General features: G+C 37.4%; 1 protein-coding gene across 1 annotated transcript in view; it reads left to right on the top strand.

Moving 5' to 3' along the window:
• Positions 1-1,801: 1,801 nt before the first annotated feature.
• The window catches only part of KIF3B (kinesin family member 3B), a 96,598-nt gene continuing 73,471 nt past the window's right edge, over positions 1,802-24,928 (top strand). The window contains exons 1-5 of the mRNA XM_053699053.1: positions 1,802-1,894; positions 4,076-5,511; positions 8,513-8,614; positions 11,445-11,567; positions 12,067-12,185. Coding sequence (XP_053555028.1) covers positions 4,120-5,511; positions 8,513-8,614; positions 11,445-11,567; positions 12,067-12,185 — 1,736 coding nt within the window. The 5' untranslated portion in view covers positions 1,802-1,894; positions 4,076-4,119. The remainder of the gene's footprint in view (positions 1,895-4,075; positions 5,512-8,512; positions 8,615-11,444; positions 11,568-12,066; positions 12,186-24,928) is intronic.

Genomic DNA, 24,928 nt, shown 5'->3' with positions numbered 1-24,928 from the left:
ACCCGCACCTCATCCTGTTGGAACACAGGAATACCTCTGTGGATGGATTCAAGTCTCCCTCACAATTGCTCATGAGTAGACGTCTACGTTCTATCCTGCCTACAACTGGCGAACAACTGCAGCCTCAGGTAGTTGATCAAGAATGTGTGCGTGCCAAAAGAGAACATAAACAAGCTAAACAAAGACATTACTAAATTCGCACTGCACAACCTTTGTCCACATTGACACAAGAAAATACTATTCGTTTTCAGCAAGCCAGTGGTCAATGGGTGCCTGCCACTATTCTGCAGCCTGCAGACACACAAAGATCTTACCTCATCTGCACCAGCGATGATCAAGTTCTCCGTCGCAACCGGCGACACCTGATGGAAACTAAAGAACCGCAACTAGAAGCACATGAGCCAACCCTTGAGATCCCAAGCACAACCACAAATACACCTGCAATCCCAGAACAACTGAAAGAAGACACTGACAACGCTGAAACATGCACAGCAGGTTTTCAATTCACACGTTCTGGTCGTATGGTAAAACCTAGAAACATTCTGGACCTATAATAAAAAATATAAATGTGATATTCTAAAATTTCATAAAAAGGGAGATGTAATGTTATTAACATGTCATGTGATGTGTTTGTCAATTTGCATACAGAATGTTGATTGGCTTTTGGTGTTTCTACCATATATGGTAACAAGTTCAGTTAGGATAATAAACAGTTAGTGACTAGATGCAGCTCTGTGTTCTCTGAGTTATTCCTTGGTAAGACACTAATTTGAGTGACTACACAAGAACGATACAATATGTACTTGGGTAATTGACCTTTCAATTGAAAGAGGGGACTCTTTTTACAAAGAGGGGTTACTTGTCTTATTTTTATGTAAATATGTGGATGCTAAAGTCTCTTTTAGTTCCTCTCTCAAATGATGGGTCCACATATCCTCAATGTAATAAAAGACTGAAGTCTATGGGCCCTGATTCTCAAAAACTCACTGGCATGAGGACAAATCATCAGCTTATTTTACTGAGCGTTGTAAGTGTATCTGCTTAACACAAAGCATCTTTGTGAACTTACCTTAATGAGATACATAGTTCCCAAGGTAAGGTAGAAATTAAAACAATCTCTGAGCAGCCTCATAATACTAACAAGGCCTCTTATAGACTCTCAACAGACCTGAGAACTTTATAGAATCTGGCCCTATGTGAGAGCCCCCTCACCATCATAAAAAACGATTTGGTGCAAGTGATCACTGTTTTGATGGCAATCCTCTACATCTTAGAGGTAAAGCTTCTATTCTTTCAAGATTGGGTTGCAACCCACTCCAAGTGATGAAGAAACCAAGCTAGGGATTCAGTTACAACTTGAAACACCATATGCAGCCCATATTAGAGGCCATCTGCCTTTAGGGTTAAATACTTGTATCCTGAAATTAGGTATACAGGGCATGGCCCAGGGAAATGAGTATGGACAATTTGGATGCAGCTCTGCTCTGTACAAGGTTGAGACTGGGTAGCATTGGAATAATGCACAGTCATAAACAATCTGGAAAAAAGTCTGAATGCGCCTGAGTTGTATGGGGGGTGTAATGTATGCATATTTTCTTGTGTTAGCCATTGAGTCTTTGTTATTGAATATGTTTATGCTCCATATGGTATTTGCCAGTGTGTATCTATCTGCCTATGAAGTGTATATGGGCACAGCCCACTTATGTTGCCAGGCAGCATTGGTTTGGGTTGCTAAGGAAGTGCCCTGCGCTACTGTGACCGTTGCTAAGGAAGTGAGCGCTTCGTTACTAGCTTGTTGCTACGGAAGTAAGAGCCGGCGTCAGTGGGCATCCGGCGCTGGACCGTGGCTCATAACGGAGTGACCCTGAGGGGCCTGTGGCAACGGGAGATGCGGGTGAGAGAGCGAGATATATTTATGAGTGGGGGACTCACGCTACATAGCCCTCACTATAACCTCGCTCTCATTATTAAAGCTTATATATATATAGCTTGGGCAAATAATAATGATATAAAAGCATATGTACAAACGCCCATTAAACTAGACACCATTAGTTACACACTATTCGCATATGTGACTGCTTTCACACATTGTACACCTTGCTGTAGTCCGTTATGGGGGGCTTAGCATAATTATGCACAAATAACACAAGATATTTATATTTGATAAAATATGTTTTAAAAAAATAGCGTATGATTATAGACACTCATATGAATATGCAGACACTCAAACTATTATGTATTTTATGCAGGATGCTGAGTTCCATATCTTAAAAGGGACATCAACGTTCAAAAAGAAAATGCACTTATGTGTTAGAGGATTTTATTATTGCGCTACTGCTTGCATATACTGCAGTTGGGTTAAATACATAGTTAAAATCCTCTCCGAAGCAGAAATGCATTACTGGGATCTAGCTGAACACATGTGGTGAGCCAATAAGGAGACATGTAGTATGTGTGTAGCCACAAGTCAGCAGCTAACTAGCTTCAACAAAGGATATCAAGAAAATGAAGTAAATTTAATAGAAGTAAATAGAAAAGTCTCTCGTTTTTTAGGTAGTTACATGCTAGGGTTTATCAGTAGTGTTCTCCCTAGGACCTATTTAATGGGCACATCACCTGGCTGATTTTACTGACAATATTGCAAAAATATATTCCAATTCTAAGCTATAATCAGCATTTTTATCATTAAATCAATGTATGTTCAATCATCCAGTAAATTTGTGACTTTGATAGCTTAGGTAATATTTATAAATAACAAAGAATGTTATAATATTGCAAAATATTACACCAACCCTACCTATACAGACTGGCAATGTTTTCTGTGGATAACGCTGAATTAGGTTGGCAAAATTTGCCATCCTGCACAAGATATATCCCTTCTTCATTTCTTGTACAAATTGAATAAATACAATATATCCAATAACACATTGGATAATTACATTTATAAATAAAAGGGTGGATAAACCTTTTTTTTTCTATTCTTTTAATATTGTGGCAGTATATACCCTAAAATATTGATGTTTTCTGTGATGCTAACTGCAACTTCAGAGTATTGTCTGTAATTTGATTGCAGAGACATGAAAAAGTTACATTTGAAACTTGACTTTTTAAAATTGAAACATTGAATTACATGTAGTATTTTATAAAATAATATGCCTGTACTTCATGGTAACGTGGGCATGTTAAGAACTTTAGACTATTTTTGTGCTTTCAGTTTAGCCTTTTAGGTCTGGTGCAAAATAGCATCCATTTTTTTTTATACAATTTTCTTGCTGTGGGGTAGAATATATAATATCCAATAACATAAGAACAAGAGATGGTAAATGGGAAAGTAAAGTCAAAATTAAACTTTCAAGACTTAGAATATACAATTTTCTAATTATTTTATGACGTGGCATATATGTGCAACAACCAATCACCAGCTAGCTACCAGTAATGCAATGCTGCTTCTGTGCCTTGCCTAGGTTTGCTCTTGCATGTTCTATTTGAATAATAAAATAAACATTTGGGGGTTCATGTGCCTGTAATTAGCTTATCTGATACAGATTTTAAAACTACATTGTACTGTAAACTTTTTCTCCCCTTTAATGTGTTCTTAATGACCTATTTACCTGCTGTATTCAATTGCTTACAATTGGCTCCTTTATGTGTTTTTTTTGCATTTGAATTAGCTGCTTTTGCCCTTTGAAACCAATGCCTATACTAAAAATGTCAACACTGTAGTGTAAAATAAAAGCTATGTAAGCGACAGTCAGCAGCAGAAATTAACCTTCCAGTTGGGTGGGAGAGAGAGCCCAGACTATTGAAAATAATTATTCTGCTACAACTTTAAATACAGTGAATTCTTATAATCTGCTTGTCTAAGTACATTGTCCCTAAGCAAATGTCTTGTTGCAGCTGGAACCCACTGAGACAGACTATACTAGTATCTTGAACAGTTAGCTTTGCATTTACACAACATCTAACAATCTGAATTACTTTAATCAGTGTTATTTTTTAACTTTGAAAATAATTATACTGCTCAAGCATTCTCTGTTCTTAGTAAAAATCTAAGGTGTTTTATGTTGTTTTATAGGTTGTGAAGTAAAGTTTCTGGTTAGAGCTATATTGTCAGCTACAATGTCTAAGTCTAAGAGTTCTGAGACGGTGCGAGTTGTAGTGCGCTGTCGACCCATGAATAGCAAGGAATTGGCTGCTGGGCATGAGAAAATGGTTCAAGTGGATGTAAAACTTGGTCAAGTGGCAGTAAAAAATGCTAGAGGATCTCCCAATGAACCACCTAAAACTTTTACCTTCGATGCTGTATATGATTCTGATTCCAAGCAGGTTGATCTGTATGATGAAACATTCAGACCTTTGGTGGACTCTGTCTTGCTTGGTTTCAATGGAACAATCTTTGCATATGGGCAGACAGGCACAGGGAAAACATTCACTATGGAAGGAGTAAGGGGTGATCCAGAAAAGAGAGGTGTCATACCTAACTCATTTGAACATATATTCACCCACATCTCCAGGTCTCAGAATCAGCAATATTTGGTGAGGGCTTCTTACCTAGAAATCTATCAAGAGGAAATCAGAGACCTTCTTTCTAAGGATCAAACCAAGCGCTTAGAACTGAAAGAGAGGCCTGACACAGGTGTTTATGTTAAAGACCTTTCTTCTATTGTCACCAAGAGTGTCAAGGAGATAGAACATGTTATGAATGTGGGGAACCTACACCGTTCAGTAGGAGCCACCAATATGAATGAGCACAGTTCACGTTCTCATGCAATATTTGTTATCTTCGTTGAGTGTAGTGAGCTTGGTTTGGATGGGGAGAATCATATCCGTGCTGGAAAGTTAAATCTGGTAGACTTGGCAGGTAGTGAAAGGCAGGCAAAGACAGGCGCACAGGGAGAACGGCTGAAGGAGGCTACAAAAATTAACCTGTCGCTTTCAGCTTTGGGAAATGTCATCTCTGCCCTTGTCGATGGAAAAAGTACCCATATCCCATACAGGGATTCCAAGCTTACTAGGTTACTGCAAGACTCACTGGGTGGCAATGCAAAAACAGTTATGGTGGCCAATATAGGACCTGCCTCCTATAATGTGGAGGAAACCCTGACAACCTTGCGCTATGCCAACCGGGCTAAAAACATAAAGAACAAACCTAGAGTAAATGAAGATCCCAAAGAAGCCTTACTTCGGGAATTTCAGGAGGAGATTGCAAGATTAAAGGCACAACTTGAAAAGAAAGTAGTTGGTAAAAGGAGAAGACGAAGAAGAAGACCAGGAAGAGAGGGAGTAGGAGGGGGTGAAGAGGATGAAAGTGACTCTTGCGAAGATGAGGTGGATGATAAAGATTATTGGAGAGAGCAACAGGAGCGTCTGGAAACTGAGAAGAAAGCAATCGTGGAAGATCACAGTTTGGTTGCTGAAGAGAAAATGAAGTTATTAAAGGAAAAAGAGAAAAAAATGGATGATCTGAAAAAAGAAAAGGAAGCCATGGAAATGCTGAGTGCCAAAGTCAAGGTAAAAATGAAATATTGTAACTGTGCTTTTTGAACATATATATATATATATATATATATATATATATATATATATATATATATATATATATATATATATATATATATAGATATATATATATATAGATATATATATATATATATATATAGATATATATATATATATATATATATATATATAGATATATAGATATATATATATATATATATATAGATAGATAGATAAATGGTGTTAACAGTTTTCTGTGCATGTGAAGAATAGCTAGATATTCTCAGTGCAATAGCATTTAAAATATTTCAGCTGCTCAGAGAGCCAGTGGGACTTGTATTATGTCAGCAATTAACAAATGTAGTCATTACCAGATGGTACAAGTACCTTTGCTAATACATGTATATTACAAAAATGCTTCTATTGAAAACTGAAATGCATCCACATGGATTCCAATTTTGTCTGGAATGCTCCTTTAACCCCTTAATGACCACAGCACTTTTCCATTTTCTGTCCGTTTGGGACCAAGGTTATTTTTACATTTTTGCGGTGTTTGTGTTTAGCTGTAATTTTCCTCTTACTCATTTACTGTACCCACACATTATAAACCATTTTTTCGCCATTAAATGGACTTTCTAAAGATACCATTATTTTCATCATATCTTATAATTTACTATAAAAAAAAAAAAAAAAATGAGAAAAAAATGGAAAAAAACACACTTTTTCTAACTTTAACCCCCAAAATCTGTTACACATCTTCAACCACCAAAAAACACCCATGCTAAATAGTTTCTAAATTTTGTCCTGAGTTTAGAAATACCCAATGTTTACATGTTCTTTGCTTTTTTTGCAAGTTATAGGGCCATAAATACAAGTAGTACTTTGCTATTTCCAAACCATTTTTTTTTCTCAAAATTAGCGCTAGTTACATTAGAATACTAATATCTTTCAGGAATTCCTGAATATCCATTGACATGTATATATTTTTTTTTAGTAGACATCCCAAAGTATTGATCTAGGCCAATTTTGGTATATTTCATGCCACCATTTCCCCGTCAAATGCGATCAAATACAAAAAATAGTTCACTTTTTCACAATTTTTTTCACAAACTTTCGGTTTCTCACTGAAATTATTTACAAACAGCTTGTGCAATTATGGCATAAATGGTTGTAAATATTTCTCTGGGATCCCCTTTGTTCAGAAATAGCAGACATATATGGCTTTAGCGTTGCTTTTTGGTAATTAGAAGGCCGCTAAATGCCACTGTGCACTACACGTGTATTATGCCCAGCAGTGAAGGGGTTAATTAGGGAGCACGTAGGGAGCCTTTTGGGGTAGTTTTAGCTTTAGTGTAGTAGACAACCCCAAGTATTGATCTAAGCCCATTTTGGTATATTTCATGCCACCATTTCACCGCCAAATGCGATCAAATTAAAAAAAAGTAAAATTTTTCACAATTTTAGGTTTCTCACTGAAATCATTTACAAATAGCTTGTGCAATTATGGCACAAATGGTTGTAAATGCTTCTTTGGGATCCCCTTTTTTCAGAAATAGCAGACATATATGGCTTTGGCGTTGCTTTTTGGTACTTAGAAGGCCACTAAATGCCGCTGCGCATCACACGTGTATTATGGCTAGCAGTGAAGGGGTTAATTAGGTAGCTTGCAGGGTTAATTTTAGCTTTAGTGTAGAGCTCAGCCTCCCACCTGAAACATCAGACCCCCTGATCCCACCCAAACAGCTCTCTTCCCTCCCCCACCCCACAATTGTCCCCGCCATCTTAAGTACTGGCAGCAACTCTGCCAGTACTAAAATAAAAGGTATATTTAGGCTTTTTTATTTTATTTTTTAAAGCATATTTACATATGCTGCTGTGTAGGACCCCCTCCTTAGCCCCCAACCTGACTGATCCCCCACCAAACAGCTCTCTAACCCTCCCCCTCTGCCTTAATGGGCGCCATCTTGGGTACTGGCAGCTGTCTGCCAGTACCCAGTTTAGAAAAAAATTGTTGTTTTTTAAAATTTTTCCCCTTTTCTGTAGTGTAGCTCCCCCACCCCCTCCTAGATACCTTCAATTGTTTTTAAAAATAAAATAAAATACCCCTTTCTCCCATTTTTATAACCAAAACTTTTCTGTAATGTAGCGGTTCCCACCCGCTCCCGTGCACGTGCCCGCCCGCTGCCCCCGTGCACGCACGCGCGCGCGCGTCCCAATCGGCCCCGCCCGATCCCGTCCCCCTCTACATTTCCCGGCCCATCGATGGCCGCCCACCTGCCTCCCAAGTCGGCTCCCACCCACCAACAATACCGGCCAGCGATGTCCGGTGCAGAGAGGGCCACAGAGTGGCGCTCTCTGCATCGGATGGCCAAGGGGTGTTATTGCTGGATGCCTCGATATCGAGGCATCCTGCAATAACCGGAAAGCGGCTGGAAGCGAGCAGGATCGCTTCCAGACGCTTTAAACCCCTAATATCGTACAGGGTACATCGCTGGTCTTTTAAGACCAGGTTGTGTGCGACGTACCCTGTACGACATGCGTCGTTAAGGGGTTAAGAAGCAAAATATCATATTAGAAGTTGAAATGTGCAGTTGTTTAAAAAACAAACCTAAAAGTCCAGTGTAAGACATTTCTGTGGGGAAGTGACAACAGTTATTTGTTTCATTCCCATAGGTTGGGTTTTCCTCAAAAAAAAAAATAAAAAAAATATCACTATAGTTTTCTAGTCAGGGGTTAGAAATTACTAGTCTACTCAATGTTAAAGATATGGAAAAACATTTTTTTTTTTACTCACACAGGACTAGTGGGTTAGTGGAAATGTACACACACATTGCTTGAACTTTCCACTAGTCCAATAATCCTGGGCGAATACGAAACTGTAGTCGACGAGTAAGCTTTTTAGACTAACTTGCTGAACATGAGATATATAATTGCTGTAATTCAGATTCCTTCTAGGTTATGTGATCAATTTATGATGCTCTGTGCAGTGACGCTGTGACTGCTTTCTCCTCAGTCCATGGAAAGTAAACTTCTTGTGGGTGGTAAAAATATTGTGGACCACACAAATGAGCAGCAGAAGATTCTTGAACAAAAGAGGCATGAAATTGCAGAGCAGGTGAGTCACTATAGAAAAAAAGCAGTGTGTGTATTCAGTCTGACCAAGCTGTGTGTGCGTTGCAGCATAGAAACATACATTTCACAACAGATAAGAACCATAGGCCCATCACATCTGCCTAGATTTCCTGTAAAGTGTAAGTCTACTCAAAAATGTTATTGTTTAAAAAGATAGATAATCCCTTTATTACCCATTCCCCAGTTTTGCATAACCAACACAGTTATATTAATACACTTTTTACCTCTGTGATTACCTTGTATCTAAGCCTCTGCAGACTGCCCCCTGATCACATGACTTTTTATTTATTATCTATTGACTTGCATTTTAGCCAATTAGTGCTGTGTTGAGCACAATGTTATCTATATGGCTCACATGAACTAGCACCCCCCTGTTGTGAAAAGCTAATAAAAAGCATGTGATAAGAGGCTGTCTTTAGTGGCTTAGAAACAGGCAGAAAGTTAGCAGTTTAAAGGTTTTAAAGTATATTAATATAACAATGTTGGTTGTGCAAAGCTGGGGAATGGGTAGTAAAGGCATTATCTATCTTTTTTTAAAAAAAATAACAATTTTGGTGTTGACTGTCCCTTTAATTAGTGTGTAGTATAACATTATGCTTTTCTTAGGAATTCTACAAATGTACACTGTCAGAAAAAATGTGCAAAAATTGTACCTTTAAGGGTACAACGGCTTGTCACTGGGGCAGTACCCTCAAAGGTACACTTGCTGTATCCTTTAACATGGGTGCATATTGGTACCCTTGCAGATTGTACCTTTCAAAGGCAAATATGTATCTTTTGGAGGCTAAATTGGATCTCAGTGCTATGGTACCACAATGTACCCTTAAAATTCAACAAATTTGACCTTTCAAGCTCTTTGTACTCAACACAGTGTATTAAAAATGCTGTTACTTCAAATTTATTCTATAATATTCAAATATGTATTCACATACTGTGTTCTTGTTCAGAAAGTATAACATTAGGCACACTGATGTTTGATAATTTTGGAAAGTGTAGTCAAAAAGCAGGTCCTAAGACTCTGCCACTGGAATTACTGAAATAACTAGACTAATTAAACAGGGCCTGTTGATTCACTCTGTACTAGACTCTAACAACACACCATTTAACTTAGGGTGACACACATTACATCAAACATAAACATATAGAAAACAACATAATAAAAGAATATAACTCTAACAAAAGGAAGGGGAGGAATAAATGATAAAACTCACAACCATACATTGAATTGGCACTCTATGCAAAATATATGCAAATTATTCTATTTCACCAGTACACATTTTGTGATAAACCTTCTACCAATAGATGGTGCTGTGTTACACTATGTCAAGATACATTCAACCAATAGATGGAGCTATGGCATGTAACACAATGTCCATGTATGTGACTGGGGAACAGTTACATTTTTTTTTTATTTTTTTTTTATTTTGGTTCTTAAACAGCTCTTGTTTATTTTATAAAATTTCAAATGGCATTTTTTCTTTGTAATTTTAAATTTATATATTTATAGTGCTTGTGTGCTATTTAGAACCAACAACACAGCGTCATTGAAGATATGGGTTGTTAAAGGGGCAGTAAACTTACAAACTAATGTTATATAATTCTGCACATAGTGCAGAATTATATAACATTAGCTTACCGGCAGCTTTATACATTAAATTATTGCAAATAAATTATATGTAAAAGCTCCTTTTACCAGAACGCTGCTCTTTGCTCTACTGAGCGGGTCTGTTTTTTCCACAGCGCATCCGGCAACACTGTCTAGTCACAGTGTGCCCGGTCGCGCCATTAAAATAAATGTAGCTCGCTCCTGCTACTAGACCAGAGTTAATTTTAACTGCGCGACCAGGCACACTGTGACTAAACAGTATTGCCGGATGAGCTGTGGAAAAACCAGACCCGCTCAGTAGAGCAAAAAACGGCGTTCTGGTAAATGGAGCTTTTACATATAATTTCTTTTCAACTATGTGCAGAATTATATAACATTAGTTTGTAAGTTTACTGCCCCTTTTAAGTATTTTTTGTTGCTTTGCCCACCTCTTGTATATTACCAACAACAATTGTACATTAATTATTTTGCTGTACAACATGTATGTTGAATAATTTTGGGAGACTGCCAGTTATGTGTTCATTGAATAACTGAGGTGCACAAATTATATAGACTTGCAGGGTTTGGCAGCCTTGAACCACCCATCCCCTCAACCTTTTAGTCACACAAGTGATTGTACCTTTTTTGGGGGATAAAATGGTACAGACATGGACCCTTTGACAGTTGGAAACATATTTGTACCTTATTTACCCCTAAATGGTACATATTAGTTCCTTAAGGTGTAATTATGACTCATTGAGGGTACAACCAGAGCAGTTGTACCCTAAGTGTTCACAAACTGTACCCTTTTTTCTGCCAGTGTAGTCATTACCAGATGCTACTGTATTTGTCCTTACCACCTCTAATTGAAGTTTATTCCATAAGTCAACCACTCTTTCTGTGAAGAAGTGTTTCAACAAGTTACACTCAAACAACTACCCTTCAGCTTGAGAACATTAACTCTTGTTCTGGTCTTGCTCTTTTTTGAAGAAAAAAAAAATGCTTTTTACCTTATTTAGTTCCTTACTATATTTTAAGGTCTCTATCATATCACTTATCTCACTTCTCTCCTTTACGCTATACTGTATTAGCTTTTGGTGAACAGTATCTTCATGTAAGACATTAGTCATTTTGAAATCTCTATCATATAAAGAATTTTTATGTTGGTTACCAAAAACAGCCACTACAATGTGTTCCATTCTTCAAAATTTTAATTGATCTTTCTTAGAAACGCCGCGAGCGAGAAATGCAGCAGCAGATGGAGAGTCGGGATGAGGAAACCTTGGAGTTAAAAGAAACATACAGCTCGTTACAACAAGAAGTTGATATAAAAACAAAGAAGCTTAAAAAGGTAAAAAGCAATAGCATGAAGATGTTGTATATAACTCCTTGGCAGCCAGAGAAGGCTGTAGTCTATTTCTATGGGATGTGCTGCAGTTCTCGCTAGCAGATAGTGCTTTAAAGGAACATAAATCCCCCCCCCCAATAGTTGTATCATTCAGATAGTGTAAAATTGGGAGAAAAAAAAACTTTTTGCACCTCTAAACCAATAGCCGTGCTAGCATACAGAACACTGCCAGTTGACACCCACAGCTATTGGTTTAGAGGTGCAAATGTCACCTCATTGGTAGAACACTGTGCTGTGTGCGGCCGGAGCTGGTGAGTTTAGCACCCCTTCCTTTTTTTTTTTTTTTTTTTTTAAAATAACTGATCACTTAAACTCTACCGATTAACCATCACTTTAATATACAAAAAGGAACTTAGTCTTGAATGATCTTAAAAACAGCAAGACTCTTAGACGTTCCTGACCATATCTCTGTTTGATTGCCATTCTTCCTTCTCTTGTGCAGCTATTTTCTAAGCTGCAGGCAGTGAAAGCGGAAATCCACGACCTGCAAGAGGAACACATCAAAGAGCGCCAGGAACTGGAACAGACACAAAATGAGCTAACCAGGGAATTAAAACTCAAGTAGGTTCCAAATGTAGAAGCTGAGCATAACCAGTGATGTGATGGAAAGTGAGCAATGTGGTATTGTAGGTCTGTAGTACACTCTGCAGTATGAAAGCGTACTTTGTTAACTGTTTTAGAAATTCAGTACCCAATATTTACTTCTTTTACCTCCCATTCTTTTTGGATGTCAACTGTAATATTTGAATACTGAATTTAACATCTTATATGCTCTCCTTTTCTTTCCTCTCTCCTTTCTTTTTTTCCTCTCTCCTTTGTCTTTTTCCTCTCTCCTTTGTCTCTTTCCTTTGTCTTTCCTCTCTCCTTTTGTTTCTTTCCTCTCTCCTTTGTCTCTTTTTCCTCTCTCCTTTGTCTCTTTTTCCTCTCTCCTTTGTCTCTTTTTCCTCTCTCCTTTGTCTCTTTTTCCTCTCTCCTTTGTCTCTTTTTCCTCTCTCCTTTGTCTCTTTTTCCTCTCTCCTTTGTCTCTTTTTCCTCTTTCCTCTCGCCTTTGAGAGGTATATAGAAATAACTAACACGGCATTTATGATCATTCTATCAGAGTCGCATATTGTCCACACACATAATGCAATTCTAATAGCAAAACTCAAAATTGCTACTGTGGGAAAGTTTGGGTCATAAATAACAATTTTTGTATTCAGACACTTTATAACTTAAAGGGACATAATACTCATATGCTAAATCAATTGAAACTGATGCAGTATAACTGTAAAAAGCTGAGCATCTCTATAATAACAACTATTACTATTCAGCTGCCAATTTGGTGAATTCCGAGAGCGAGCGCTGAAAAAGCGATTTGAGTCCCACTGGAAGAAAGGCGCTATATAAATACTAGTTATTATTATATTATGTAAAAAAGGAAGATATTTTACCTCACAATCTCCTCAGCTCAACAGAGTAAGTTCTGTGTAAAAAGTTATACTCGGCTGCAGCTCAGCTGCAACCCAGCTGCAACCCAGCTGCAGGTAAAAAAATACAAAAATGAAGAAATGAACAGCAGCCAATCAGCATCAACAGTGCTGAGGTCATTAACTCTTTTACTGTGATCTCATGAGATTTCACTTAACTCTTATGAGATTTCATTGTAAATTTCCTTACACTGAATAGGAAAATAAGATGAAAGTGCACGTAAGCTCCCATCTTCCGCTGTCCCTGGACAGACATACTGATTTGCTGCTTAGAAGTCCTTTACAATGGGATGTGGCTACTGAGAAACTTTTGAGGTAAAATATCTTTCTTTTTTACATAGAGATGCTCAGGTGATATTTTCTAGTCAGCTTTTTACAGCTATACTACATCACTTTCAGTATGGCCCTTTAAGTACCAACTTTCTATGAAGATTGAAAGTGGTGCTGCTATATTTTTAAAGATTTATTTAGGAGATGGTGCAGTTTCTCCTTAAGCGTACACACTTGTGAAGAAAATTTTTACTGGAGTTGGATCTATCTGTTTTGTAACTTAAATACCACGAGAGAACATTTCTGAGTGTACATAACAGCTACCCCCCCCCCCAATAGTTTACAATTTACTTCTTTTATCAAATTTACATTGTTCTAATGTTATTCTTTGTTGAAGAGATATCCAGATAGGCAGCATGCGCATGACTGGAGCACTACATGACAGGAAATAATGCTGCAGTCAAGTGCACACTCCTGAACATACCTTCGTGCTTTTCAACAAAGGATAACAATAAAACGAAGAAAAATTGATACTAGAAGTAAATTGGAAAGCTGTTTAAAATTGTATGATCTATCTGAATTATGAAAGAAAATTTTAGGTTGTATGTCCCTTTAAACTGATATTGAAGCTAACTGCTTATACTGGAGCACAAGTTGCTCCCTGGCTGATAAATACACATGTTTTGATAGAGATACCTCATGAAGCATGAAAATCTAGGAGCTAGTTAAAACATGTGGCTGTGTTATGGTGATCACTTAACATACAGACTAAATAAAATATTTTTTCAGACACAAATGAGAAGCAGAGGTGGGAGTGACCTCATATGTTAAGACCAGACCTTGTGACCCCTCTTTTTAACTTTGCATTCTACATGATGATTAATGTGTGTGGTTGGTGTTTTTAAGGAAATTAAAAGGTCATTAGTACTACTGAACTGCTATAATGCCGCTTTAGCCTTTTTTAAAGCCATGCTCAGCACTTTAACACTTTAAGTATGAATGTTGACACGTTGTCTGATCTGCCCTCTGCCCTTTTTAATTCAGAAATTTCTGTATGAATGCACAACTGGCCTCAGCTAACCAGAAAGATGAACTTTGCATGCTCAGTTCCTCTGTAGTTTATCTTTGTACATCTTCAACGTAAACATGACCCAGCATGTCATTGTGATTCACTGTATACTTGAAAGGTACCCAGCAAGCTGCTTACAGCAAGATTTGTATACCCCATAGATGGTAACAAGCAATTTTTGCACTTAGAGCGAGTAGATCTATGAAGAACATTGTTGTAAAAATATATATTTATTTATTTTTCAGCATGATTAAAATATTCAGGGTTTAACACTGATAAAAATATTGAGTTTTTTTTTAAAGTGGAGAAAACTATAGCGTATTAAATATTGTTGTTCTTTTTCTTTCATGTAAGTGGCAAGACTCCATGAACTAGTGACGTATGGGATATACATTCCTACCAGGAGGGGGAAAAGTTTCCCAAACCTCAAAATGCCTATAAATACACCTCTTACCTCACTCATACCTCAGTTTTACAAACTTTGCCTCCCTGTGGAGGTGGTGAAGCAAGTTGTGCTTGATTTTCTTCTGTGATAGGCGCTTCTAAGTATTTTGAAGCCCAGTTCCTCTCAAAGTACAGTGTTTATCTGAGGGATGTGAAGGGAGTATTGCCTAACGTTGCCATGTTTTCACCTATGGGAAATCTATTCTAAGGCTCTTCTCTGTAATCGGTTGCAGAGATTCATCTCTGCCTCCTTTGCAGATCGACATTATACTCCTCTTCCATTACCTCTGCTGATATGTTTCAGTACTGGTTTGGCTGTCTGCTATATGTGGATGGGTGTCTTCTGGTAAGTATATATCATTTTTTTAAGACATTCTCAGCTATGTTTGGCACTTTATCTTCTAAAGTTTTAAATGTATATTGTATATATTTGCCATGAGTCAGGTCTGTGTATTTCCCTTTGCAGTCTAAACAGTTTCAGCTTGGAAATTTTGTGTTTGGGAGTTTTAGGCTTACCTGGGGTTCCAGTTACTTATAACTTAAAGTCTGATTTTTTTTTCAAAAATGTTTTTGCGGGCTTATTGCAACATTTTTGGCACAAAGTCACGTCTACCGTGACGCGAGTCACGTAATTTCTTGCGACTTTCTTGTCACAAGGTTTTTTTTGGCGTGAAGTCGCACCTGTTATGACGCGAATTGCGTCATTTATCTTTGGCACCAAAAGTTTTTTTCTCTGCATTTGCGCCGTTTTTTTGCGCCTTAAATTTGTAATATAAGTCTCTCCCTCTTTTTGCTTTCTGCTCTCATTTGATCTTAGAGGGCTAGGTTGCTTGCTTTTTTATGTTACTTTTGTATAAAAAATGTTATCATAAGCATTTTTTCCCATTCCTAAAACTGCTATTTGATGAAATTGGATACTTTGTTTAAATGTTATATTTTTTCTTTTTTGTTACATTTTGCAAGATGTCTTAGACTGATCCTGCCTCTAATGTTACTGTAGGAACTAAGCTGCCTGAACACAATTCTACCAAAGCTAAGTGTGTATGTTGTATATTAGCTGATCTTACTTCTTCAGCTTAAATATGTGGCACTTGTTATGAAAAACTTTTTTACATGCTGATAATGTTTCTATAAGTACAAATACATCTACTGTTAAACCTTCACAGTCTAATGTAAATTATATTCCTGTATATATTAAAGAGTATATTACTGCAGCCATAGAGAAGGCTATGACTGCTATTCCGCCTTCAAATAAACGTAAAAGGTCTCTCCTTACTTTGCATAAATCTGATGAAGCCTGTATTGATCGTCGGCATACTGAAGTATCTTCTGCTGAGGAGGATTTCTCTGGCTCAGAGGATCCTACTTCGGAGTCTGAAATTGATAAATCGTCCTTTATTTTTAAGATTGAATATGTTCGTTCTTTATTAACCCTTTAAGGACACAGCTTTCAGTTTGCTCAATTGTTTTATGACAGGAAAATTCCGTCATATGTCCTTAAGAGGTTAAAGGAAGTATTGTTTACTTTGGGTATTGAGGAATCTAGTCCTCTTGATAACAAGAATAGCAAACGTTTGAATTCTGTTTTTAAAACTTCTGAGGTTACTCCTGAAGTTTTTCCTATTCCAGATGCTATCTCTCATATGATTACTAAGGAATTGTCTAAACTCGGTGCTTCTTTTAACCCTTCTTCTAGGTTTAAAAAGTTATATCCTTTACCTGTGGCTAATTTAGACTTTTGGGGAAAAGTCTCTAAGGTTGACGGGGCTATTTCTACTTTGGCCAAACGTACTACTATTCCTATTGAAGATAGTACTTCTTTTAAGGATCCTTTAGATAGGAAGATTGAATCTTATCTTAGAAAAGCATATTTACTTACTGGTTATATTCTTAGACCTGCCATTTCTATGGCTGATGTTGCTGCTGCTTCAACTTTTTGGTTGGACAGATTAGCTCAACAGTTAATAGATCCTGAATTGTCTAGCATTGTTCTTTTACTTCAACATGCTTATTTTATTTGTGATGCTATATTTGATGTCATTAAGATTGATATTAAATCTATGTCTTTAGCTATTCTCATTAGAAAAGCTTTATGGCTTAAATCGTGGAACGCTGATATGGTGTCTAAATCTAGATTATTATCTTTATCATTTCAGGGTAGTAATTTATTTAGTTCTCAATTGGTATCTATTATCTCCACTATCAGTTTTTCTGCCCCAAGATAAGAAATCTAAGGGTAAGTTTTTAAAGTTCCCAATCATTTTCGTTCCTTTCGTCAGAATAGAAAACAAAAAAAACCTCTCCTTCCCTAAGGTCTCTGGCTCTAATTGGAGACCATCTCCGAATTGTAATAAATCCAAGCCTTTCAAAAAACCTAATCCAGCGCCTAAGACTGCATGGAGGTGCAGCCCTCAAACCAGTTCAACTGCTGGGGGGCAGATTGAAATTATTTCAACACATTTGGACAGTCTCTGTTCAAAATCAGTGGATTCAGAATATTGTTTCTCAGGGGTATCGAATAGGTTTCAGAATAAGACCTCCCATGGGAAGATACTTTCTTTCTTATGTTCCAACAAACCCTGTGAAGGGTCAGGCTTTTTGGAAATGCATTTCAGACCTGGAGCTTTCAGGGGTGATTGTTCTAGTTCCTCTGCAGGAACGTGGTTTGGGTTTTTTTTTTTTTTTTTTTTTTAAATTCTTTTTATTGAGAGAGAACAGGTTTTTATTCAAATTTACTCATTGTCCTAAAGAAGGAAGGTTTGTTCAGACCAATTCTGGATCTGCTATTTCTAAATCGTTTTGTAAGAGTACCAACTTTCAAGATGGTGACTATAAGGACTATTCTGCCTTTTGTTAAGCAAGGTTATTTCATGTCCACAATAGACTTACAGAACGCTTATCTTCATATTCCGATTCATCCAGCCCACTATCGTTTTCTGAGATTCTCTTTTCTAGATAAGCATTACCAATTTGTCGCTCTTCCGTTTGGCCTAGAGACAGCTCCGATAATCTTTTCACAAGTTCTCGGTGCCCTTCTATCTGTAATCGGAGAGCAGGGTATTATGGCGTTTCCTTATTTGGACGATTTCTTGGTACTAGCTCAATCTTTTCATTTAGCATAATCTCACACGAAACAACTAGTGCGGTTTCTTCAAAGACATGGTTGGAGGATCAATTTACAAAAGAGTTTCTTGATTCCTCAGACAAGGGTCACCTTTTTAGGTTTCCAGATATATTTAGTGTCCATGACTCTTTCTCTAACAGATAAGAGACGAATGAAGTTAGTCTCTATCATTTCCTTCAGTGGCTATGTGCATGGATGTTTTAGGTCTCATGACTGCAGCATCGGACGCGATCCACTTTGTTCGTTTTCATATGAGACCTCCTACAACTTTGCATGTTGCACCAATGGTGCAGGGATTATACTCAGATATCACAACTGATATAATTAAATTCCAACACTTAACTCTCTCTGACTTGGTGGTTAGACCATCACCTTATTGTTCAAGGGGCCTCATTTGTTCGTCCTTCCTGGACTGTAATCACAACAGATGCAAGTCTTGGTTGGGAAGTTGTCTGGGGATCTCTGACAGCACAAGGGGTTTGGAAACCTAAAGAGGCGAGGTTACCTATCAATATTTTAGAACTCTGTGCTATTTTAAGAGCTCTTCAGGCATGCCCTCTATTGAAGAGAGAACTTAAATTTTCAAACTGACAATATCACAACAGTGGCATATGTCAATCATCAAGGAGGGACTCGCAGTCCTTCAGCAATGGAAGAAGTATCTCGGATACTTTCTTGGGTGGAATCCAACTCCTGTCTAATGTCTGTGATTCATATCACAGGTGTAGACTATTGGGAAGCGGATTATCTCAGCCGCCAGACTTTACATCCTGGGGAGTGGTCTCTCCATCCAGATGTGTTTTTTCATCTTGTACAGATGTGGGGTCTTCCAGAAATAGATCTGATGGCCTCTCGTCTAAACAAGAAGCTTCCCAGATACCTTTCCAGGTCCAGGGATCCTCAGGCGGAGATGGTGGATGCCTTAGCAGTTCCTTGGTTTTACCAACCTGCTTATATTTTTCTGCCTCTGGTTCTTCTTCAAAGGGTGATCTCCAAGATCATAATGGAACAATCTCATGTGTTTCTGATAGCACCAGCATGGCCTCACAGGTTTTGGTATGCGGATCTTGTCCAAATGTCCAGTTGCCAGCCTTGGCCACTTCCTTTAAGGCCAGACCTTCTGTCTCAAGGGCTGTTTTTTTCCATCAGGATCTCAAATCTCTAAATTTGAAGGCATTGAAATTGAACGCTTAGTCCTTAGTGATAGAGGTTTCTCTGCTTAAGTGATTAGCACTATGATACAGGCTCGTAAGTCTGTTTCTAGGAACATGTATTATCTGGTTTGGAAAACCTGTATTTCATGGTGTTCCACTCATAATTATTCTTGGCATTCTTTCAGAATTCCTAGGATTTTACAGTTTCTTCAGGATGATTTGGATAAGGGTTTGTCTGCAAATACTTTGAAAGGACAAATGTCTGCTCTTTCGGGCTTATTTCATAGAAAGATTGATAAACTACTGATATTCACTGTTTTGTTCAGGCTTTGATTCGTATCAAACCTGTTATTAAATCAATTTCTCTTCCTTGGAGTCTCAATTTGGATTTGAAGATTTTGCAGGCTCCTCCTTTTGAGCCTATGCATTCTTTGGATATTAAACTACTTTCTTGGAAAATGTTATTTCTTTTGGCCATCACTTCTGCTAGAAGAGTTTCATAATTTTCTGATCTTTCTTGTGAGTCTCCTTATCTGATTTTCCATCAAGATAAAGCTGTTTTGCAGACTTTATATTTTTGCCTAAAGTTGTGAATTCTAACAACATCAATAGGGAAATTGTTGTTCCTTCCTTGTGTCCTAATCCTAAGAATACTATTGAAAAGTCATTACATTCTTTGGATGTGGTAAGAGCTTTGAAATATTATGTTGAGGCTACTAAAGATTTCAGAAAGACTTCCAGTCTATTTGTTATTTTTTTTTTTCTGGCTCCAGGAAAGGTCAGAATGCCTCTGTCGTTTCTTTGGCATCTTGGTTGAAATTTTTGATTCACAAAGCTTATTTGGAGGCGGGGCAGTCTCCTCCTCTGAGAATTACAGCTGATTCTACTAGATCAGTTGCCACTTCTTGGGCTTTTAAGAATGAAGCTTCAGTTGATCAAATTTGCAAAGCAGCAACTTGGTCTTCTTTGCATACTTCCAAGTCTAAATTCTACCATTTTGATGTGTTCGCTTCCTCGGAAGCAGCCTTTGGTAGAAAGGTTCTTCAGGCAGTTGTCTAAATTTGATTCTAATGCCTTTTGATTTTAGTTTTTTTGAAAATGTTAAGAAAACTTAATTTTTTTTTGGATTGAATTTCTCAGCGAATTTAGCTGTTATTTTACCTCTCTAGTGACTCGTGATTTTCCACATCTTGGGTATTATATCCCATACGTCACTATCTCATGGACTCTTTCCACTTACATGTAAGAACTTACCTGATACTTTCATTTATTTCATAGTGGCAAGAGTCCATGAGACCCACCCTATTTTTTGTGGTTATGATTTTTTGTATAAAGCACTTTATTTTTTCCAGTTCCTCTTTTTGTATGCTTTTTACTCCTTCTTTTACACCTCACTTCTTGGCTATACGTTAAGGTATGAGTAAGGTAGGAGGTGTATTTATAGGTATTTTGAGGTTTGGGAAACTTTGCCCCCTCCTGGTAGGAATGTATATCCCATACGTCACTAGCTCATGGAGTCTTGCCACTCTGAAAGAAATACATTTATCAGATAAGTTCTTACATAAATTGTTTTTTTTTAGCCAGACAGTAAGAATCCAGTAAAAAAAAACACATTTCGTTTTTTTTAATTGTTATTTAAAGGGACATGACAGTTAGTTGTATTTGTAACAGAACATTTAAAATACTAGAAGCATTTTTGCAATTTAGTTGCTTATGCTAAAATGCTTGAGTTAAAGGTTTAGCGTACATCACCCTGTCTGTTGTTGCTACGGCTATATGCAGAGTGCGCTTGTTTTTACTCCCCATACATTTTTTTATGAGGAGATTTCAGCAGGATTTTATTCAAGCTCCTATTTTTACATTGATTTCAGAATATCCTTCCCATACATGCTCATAATATCCCTTGTGCTTGGAACATGCACAGAAGATGAGACCTCTACAATACAGTGTATTGTTCAACTAAAATGCTTATAAAAGCTCCATGATTATTGTTGGCAACAAGAGAAAATCATTCTCTAAAAGAGCTCTTTTAAGGCACTTGCAGCACATATTTTGGAGTTAAGAAATCCTTTTCACACACCAATCTATGTAGATTGTTCTAAGAAAACAATAGGAGCCAGGAATACCATTTTGTGTCATTAATTTGTTTCGATTTAAGTCATTTTTTTTGTGTCTTGGGCTGCAATTTTATAAAAGATCCTTTTATAACATCTGGTAGCCTGAAGTCTTAGTGCCTAGTTCTGGAAAAGTGAGGTAAGGCGCCTTGAAGATCTTGAATTAAAGGGGTAATTTCTAGAGTACAAAATGGTCTTGACCATGCAATAAATTGTGAGTATTTATCATGAAATTTGATTCGTTCTGTTAGTATCTTTTGTTGAAGAAGCAGCAATCTACTAGAGGGAGCTATCTGAACACACTGGGTGAGTCAATGACAGAAGGCATATATATGCAGCCACCAATCAGCAGCTAGTTCTCAGTAGTGAAATGCTGCCCCAGAGTCCTTTTAAACAAAGGATAAAAAGAGAATGAAGCAAATTGGATAACAGTAAATTGGAAAGTTGTTTAAAATTGTATGCAGTATCTGAAATAAAAAGGTTTGGGTTTATGTCCATTTTATATCACAACACAATCAATATGCATGCATTAAAGGGACCTAATTGTTTTCTTTCATGATTCAGATAGAGCATGCAATTTTAAGCAACTATCTAATTTACTCCTAGCACCAATTTTTCTTCATTCTCTTTGTATCTTTATTTTAAAAAGTAGGAATGTAAGCTTAAAGATTCCTGCTTTTCATATAAAGATGCCAAGAGAACGAAAAAAAATTGCTCTATCTGAATTATGAAAGTAAAAATTTGGGTTTCATATCCCTTTAACTTATAGTCCTTTGCCATATATTTTACATCACAGCCAATTTGCACCCAATCTGCTTGTATTTGAGAACAAATATTTGCACTTTATTTGGAGCAGCTGCATTGGATAAGATCAAAGTATGTTCCAGGATAGAACATCTAAGGATAGTGTCACAGGTGCACAATAAGATCAGTGTACCTTGTCTAGTTTTAAGCACATTTTTAATTAAGTTATGAAAGATTTGTAGATTGGAAGAGCATATAGAATTGCACTTTAATATTTTTTTGTCTGAATATGTTTAGTTGATCATGCTTCCATGGTAACGTACCACACCTGGATTACATGTTAGTGAAGTGAGGCATGAAATGAAGTAAACAAGGTATTCCTGAGGCACCGGAACTGTTTCTTGAGAGTCGGATATAGGATCTTCTTATGTTTTTTTTTTTTTTTTTAAATCTTTTTCTTTTTATTACGCAAAATAAAACAATACAATCTTTATGATATATAAACACACAAAAAATAAAACAAATACATAATCAATCTGCAGCAATAATCTGAAGACGCACATTTGCGTGATAAATCCTCACTAGGTCCTATTTTGCTTTCCGCAGCTAACATAAAATGTGGTGAAGGAAAATAAAAAAATAAAAAAAAAATAAAAAATAAATAAAAGAGAAGAAAAGAGAGCCCTGGATCCCCCCCTCCGCGCCACCCCCTACCCCTACATCCTCTCACGACCGACTCCCCGTCCGAAACTCTGTTCCATATATACGCCCGGTTATGGAGCCGAATTTATCCAAGATGCCGGAAATTTCCCTAGCAGAACTAATTCCGCAAAGCTAACAGTAGATCGTACCGGGGCCAGAATCTGCCTTTGTACCCGAAGAGGGTAAGACAAAATAATTGGTAACCATCCCTGTATAAACTCATTAATTCTCTTCTTAGAGGCATCTAACAGATGGTATGACTCGAATATAATTTGACCTTGGATTTCTTTAAAACACCTCTCTAGACTCGGTGCAGTCTTTGCTTTCCAATTTAACAGAACAAGGTGACGCACTGCCAATATGATCGTATTCAGAATACAAACCAATGGGGCCAAGTTTCTATGTACTTCTGTAACTAATAACATTACATCCTGTAGTGTAAAAATAAAATTTACATCATATAATGAATTAAACCAAAAACACACTTTATGCCACAACTGGTTAATTTTGGGACAGAACCAAAACATATGGAATAAATCAGCCCTTGAGTTCGAACATCTAGGGCAATTATTTAGTCCCGGGACAGAAAATTTTTGTAATTTAAGCGGATGCATATAGAAATTATTCAAGAGCTTCACGTGCGATTCCTTCCAGGACATCGAGACCCTACACTTATATACCATATTGAAGCTCAGGATTATCCTCTCCTCTGTAATATCAGGAATAACTGGAAGCAACCAATTACTTATACTCTGCAAGTACTTATCACTTTGTTTAGAAAGCATAATGTCATACATTAGAGAGATAGAAGAGGCTCCAGTGCTAAATTTCTTGATTAAAGTTCTGACATCGGACCATTCTGGCGACAAGCTACTCTCCCAATTCTGCTCAAGTACATAATGGCGAATCTGGAAATAGGCAAACAAATCGGACCTAGGAAGGTCATAAGATTGAAAGAGAAATTCTGCTGTCTGGATCAGATTGTCAGCCCCCAGCAACTGCTTGACAAGCGTCAGCCCTTTATTTCCCCAAGATTTAAATACCTTGTGGTATAGACCAGGAATGAAGTTAGGATTTCCCTGAATAGGAAGATATTCCGAAACAGAGGGCTCTACTCCTAAACAAATGCAGAACTTCTGCCACGCAGTGACAACATTTTTAAAGGATACCATTCTACTGATGTTAGATGGAAGCTGTCTGGTGTTACAGTGTAACAGAGCCCTGAGAGCGAATGGACGAGTATAAAAAGCTTCTTCTTGACTGACCGCTAACCAGTTGGTTTCCGCCACCCAATCCATAGCAAATTTCACCAGGGCCGCGATATTGTATAACCTAACATCCGGCAATGCCAAACCAGCACAATTAGGTTTCTGCATTAGCTTAGCTAATGCGATCCTAGGTCTCTTATCTTTCCAAATGAATTTAGAAAAATAACCATGTAAATTTTTAATGTCTGTACTAGATATAAAGATAGGAAGATTCTGTATCACATACAAAAGACGGGGGAAGACAATCGTTTTTATTAAGTTCACCTTCGCTGAAATTGACAGGGGATATGAGACCCATAACTGCAGATCAGTTTTAATTTTTTTAAACAATGGGGCATAGTTCGCTATATACCATAATTTCGGATTTTTATGTAACTCAAGCCCCAGATATTTAATTGCATTAACAACTTTGAATGGGGACTTTCCTCTACGGGGCGAACTATTACCCATATACATAAGTTCACTCTTTTCTAGATTCACCACATAACCGGAAAAAGAGCTGAACTGGGCCAGAATTTGGAGAATTACTGGGATCGATTGAGATGGCTTATCTACAAAAATCAGCATATCGTCTGCATATAGAAGAGTTTTTAAATAAGAGCCCAGAGAGATTCCTGTCAAAACATCCCGAAATCTAACCGCTAAGGGTTCTAAAGCCACATTAAACAAGAGAGGAGATAATGGACACCCTTGCCTAGTGCCACGATGCAAGACAATCTCCTGCGAACGGATACCATTGACCAGAAGAAAGGAAATGGGTTTGGAATAAATCTTATGAATAAAGTGAATAAAATTACCCGAAAAACCGAAATTCTGCAATGAGCAGAATAAATGCTCCCAAACAATAGAGTCAAAGGCCTTAACTGCGTCCAAGGTTAATACCGCAGAGTCAGAGATAGCGGCATTACAAGGCTCAGATTCCAAATTCCACATATAATCCAAGAACGTA

Source organism: Bombina bombina, chromosome 1, assembly GCF_027579735.1.
Source record: "Bombina bombina isolate aBomBom1 chromosome 1, aBomBom1.pri, whole genome shotgun sequence".
NCBI classification, from domain to species: Eukaryota; Metazoa; Chordata; class Amphibia; order Anura; family Bombinatoridae; genus Bombina; species Bombina bombina.
The sequence above is the reverse complement of the archived record's forward strand: the minus strand, read 5'-3'. Positions and strand labels throughout refer to the sequence as shown.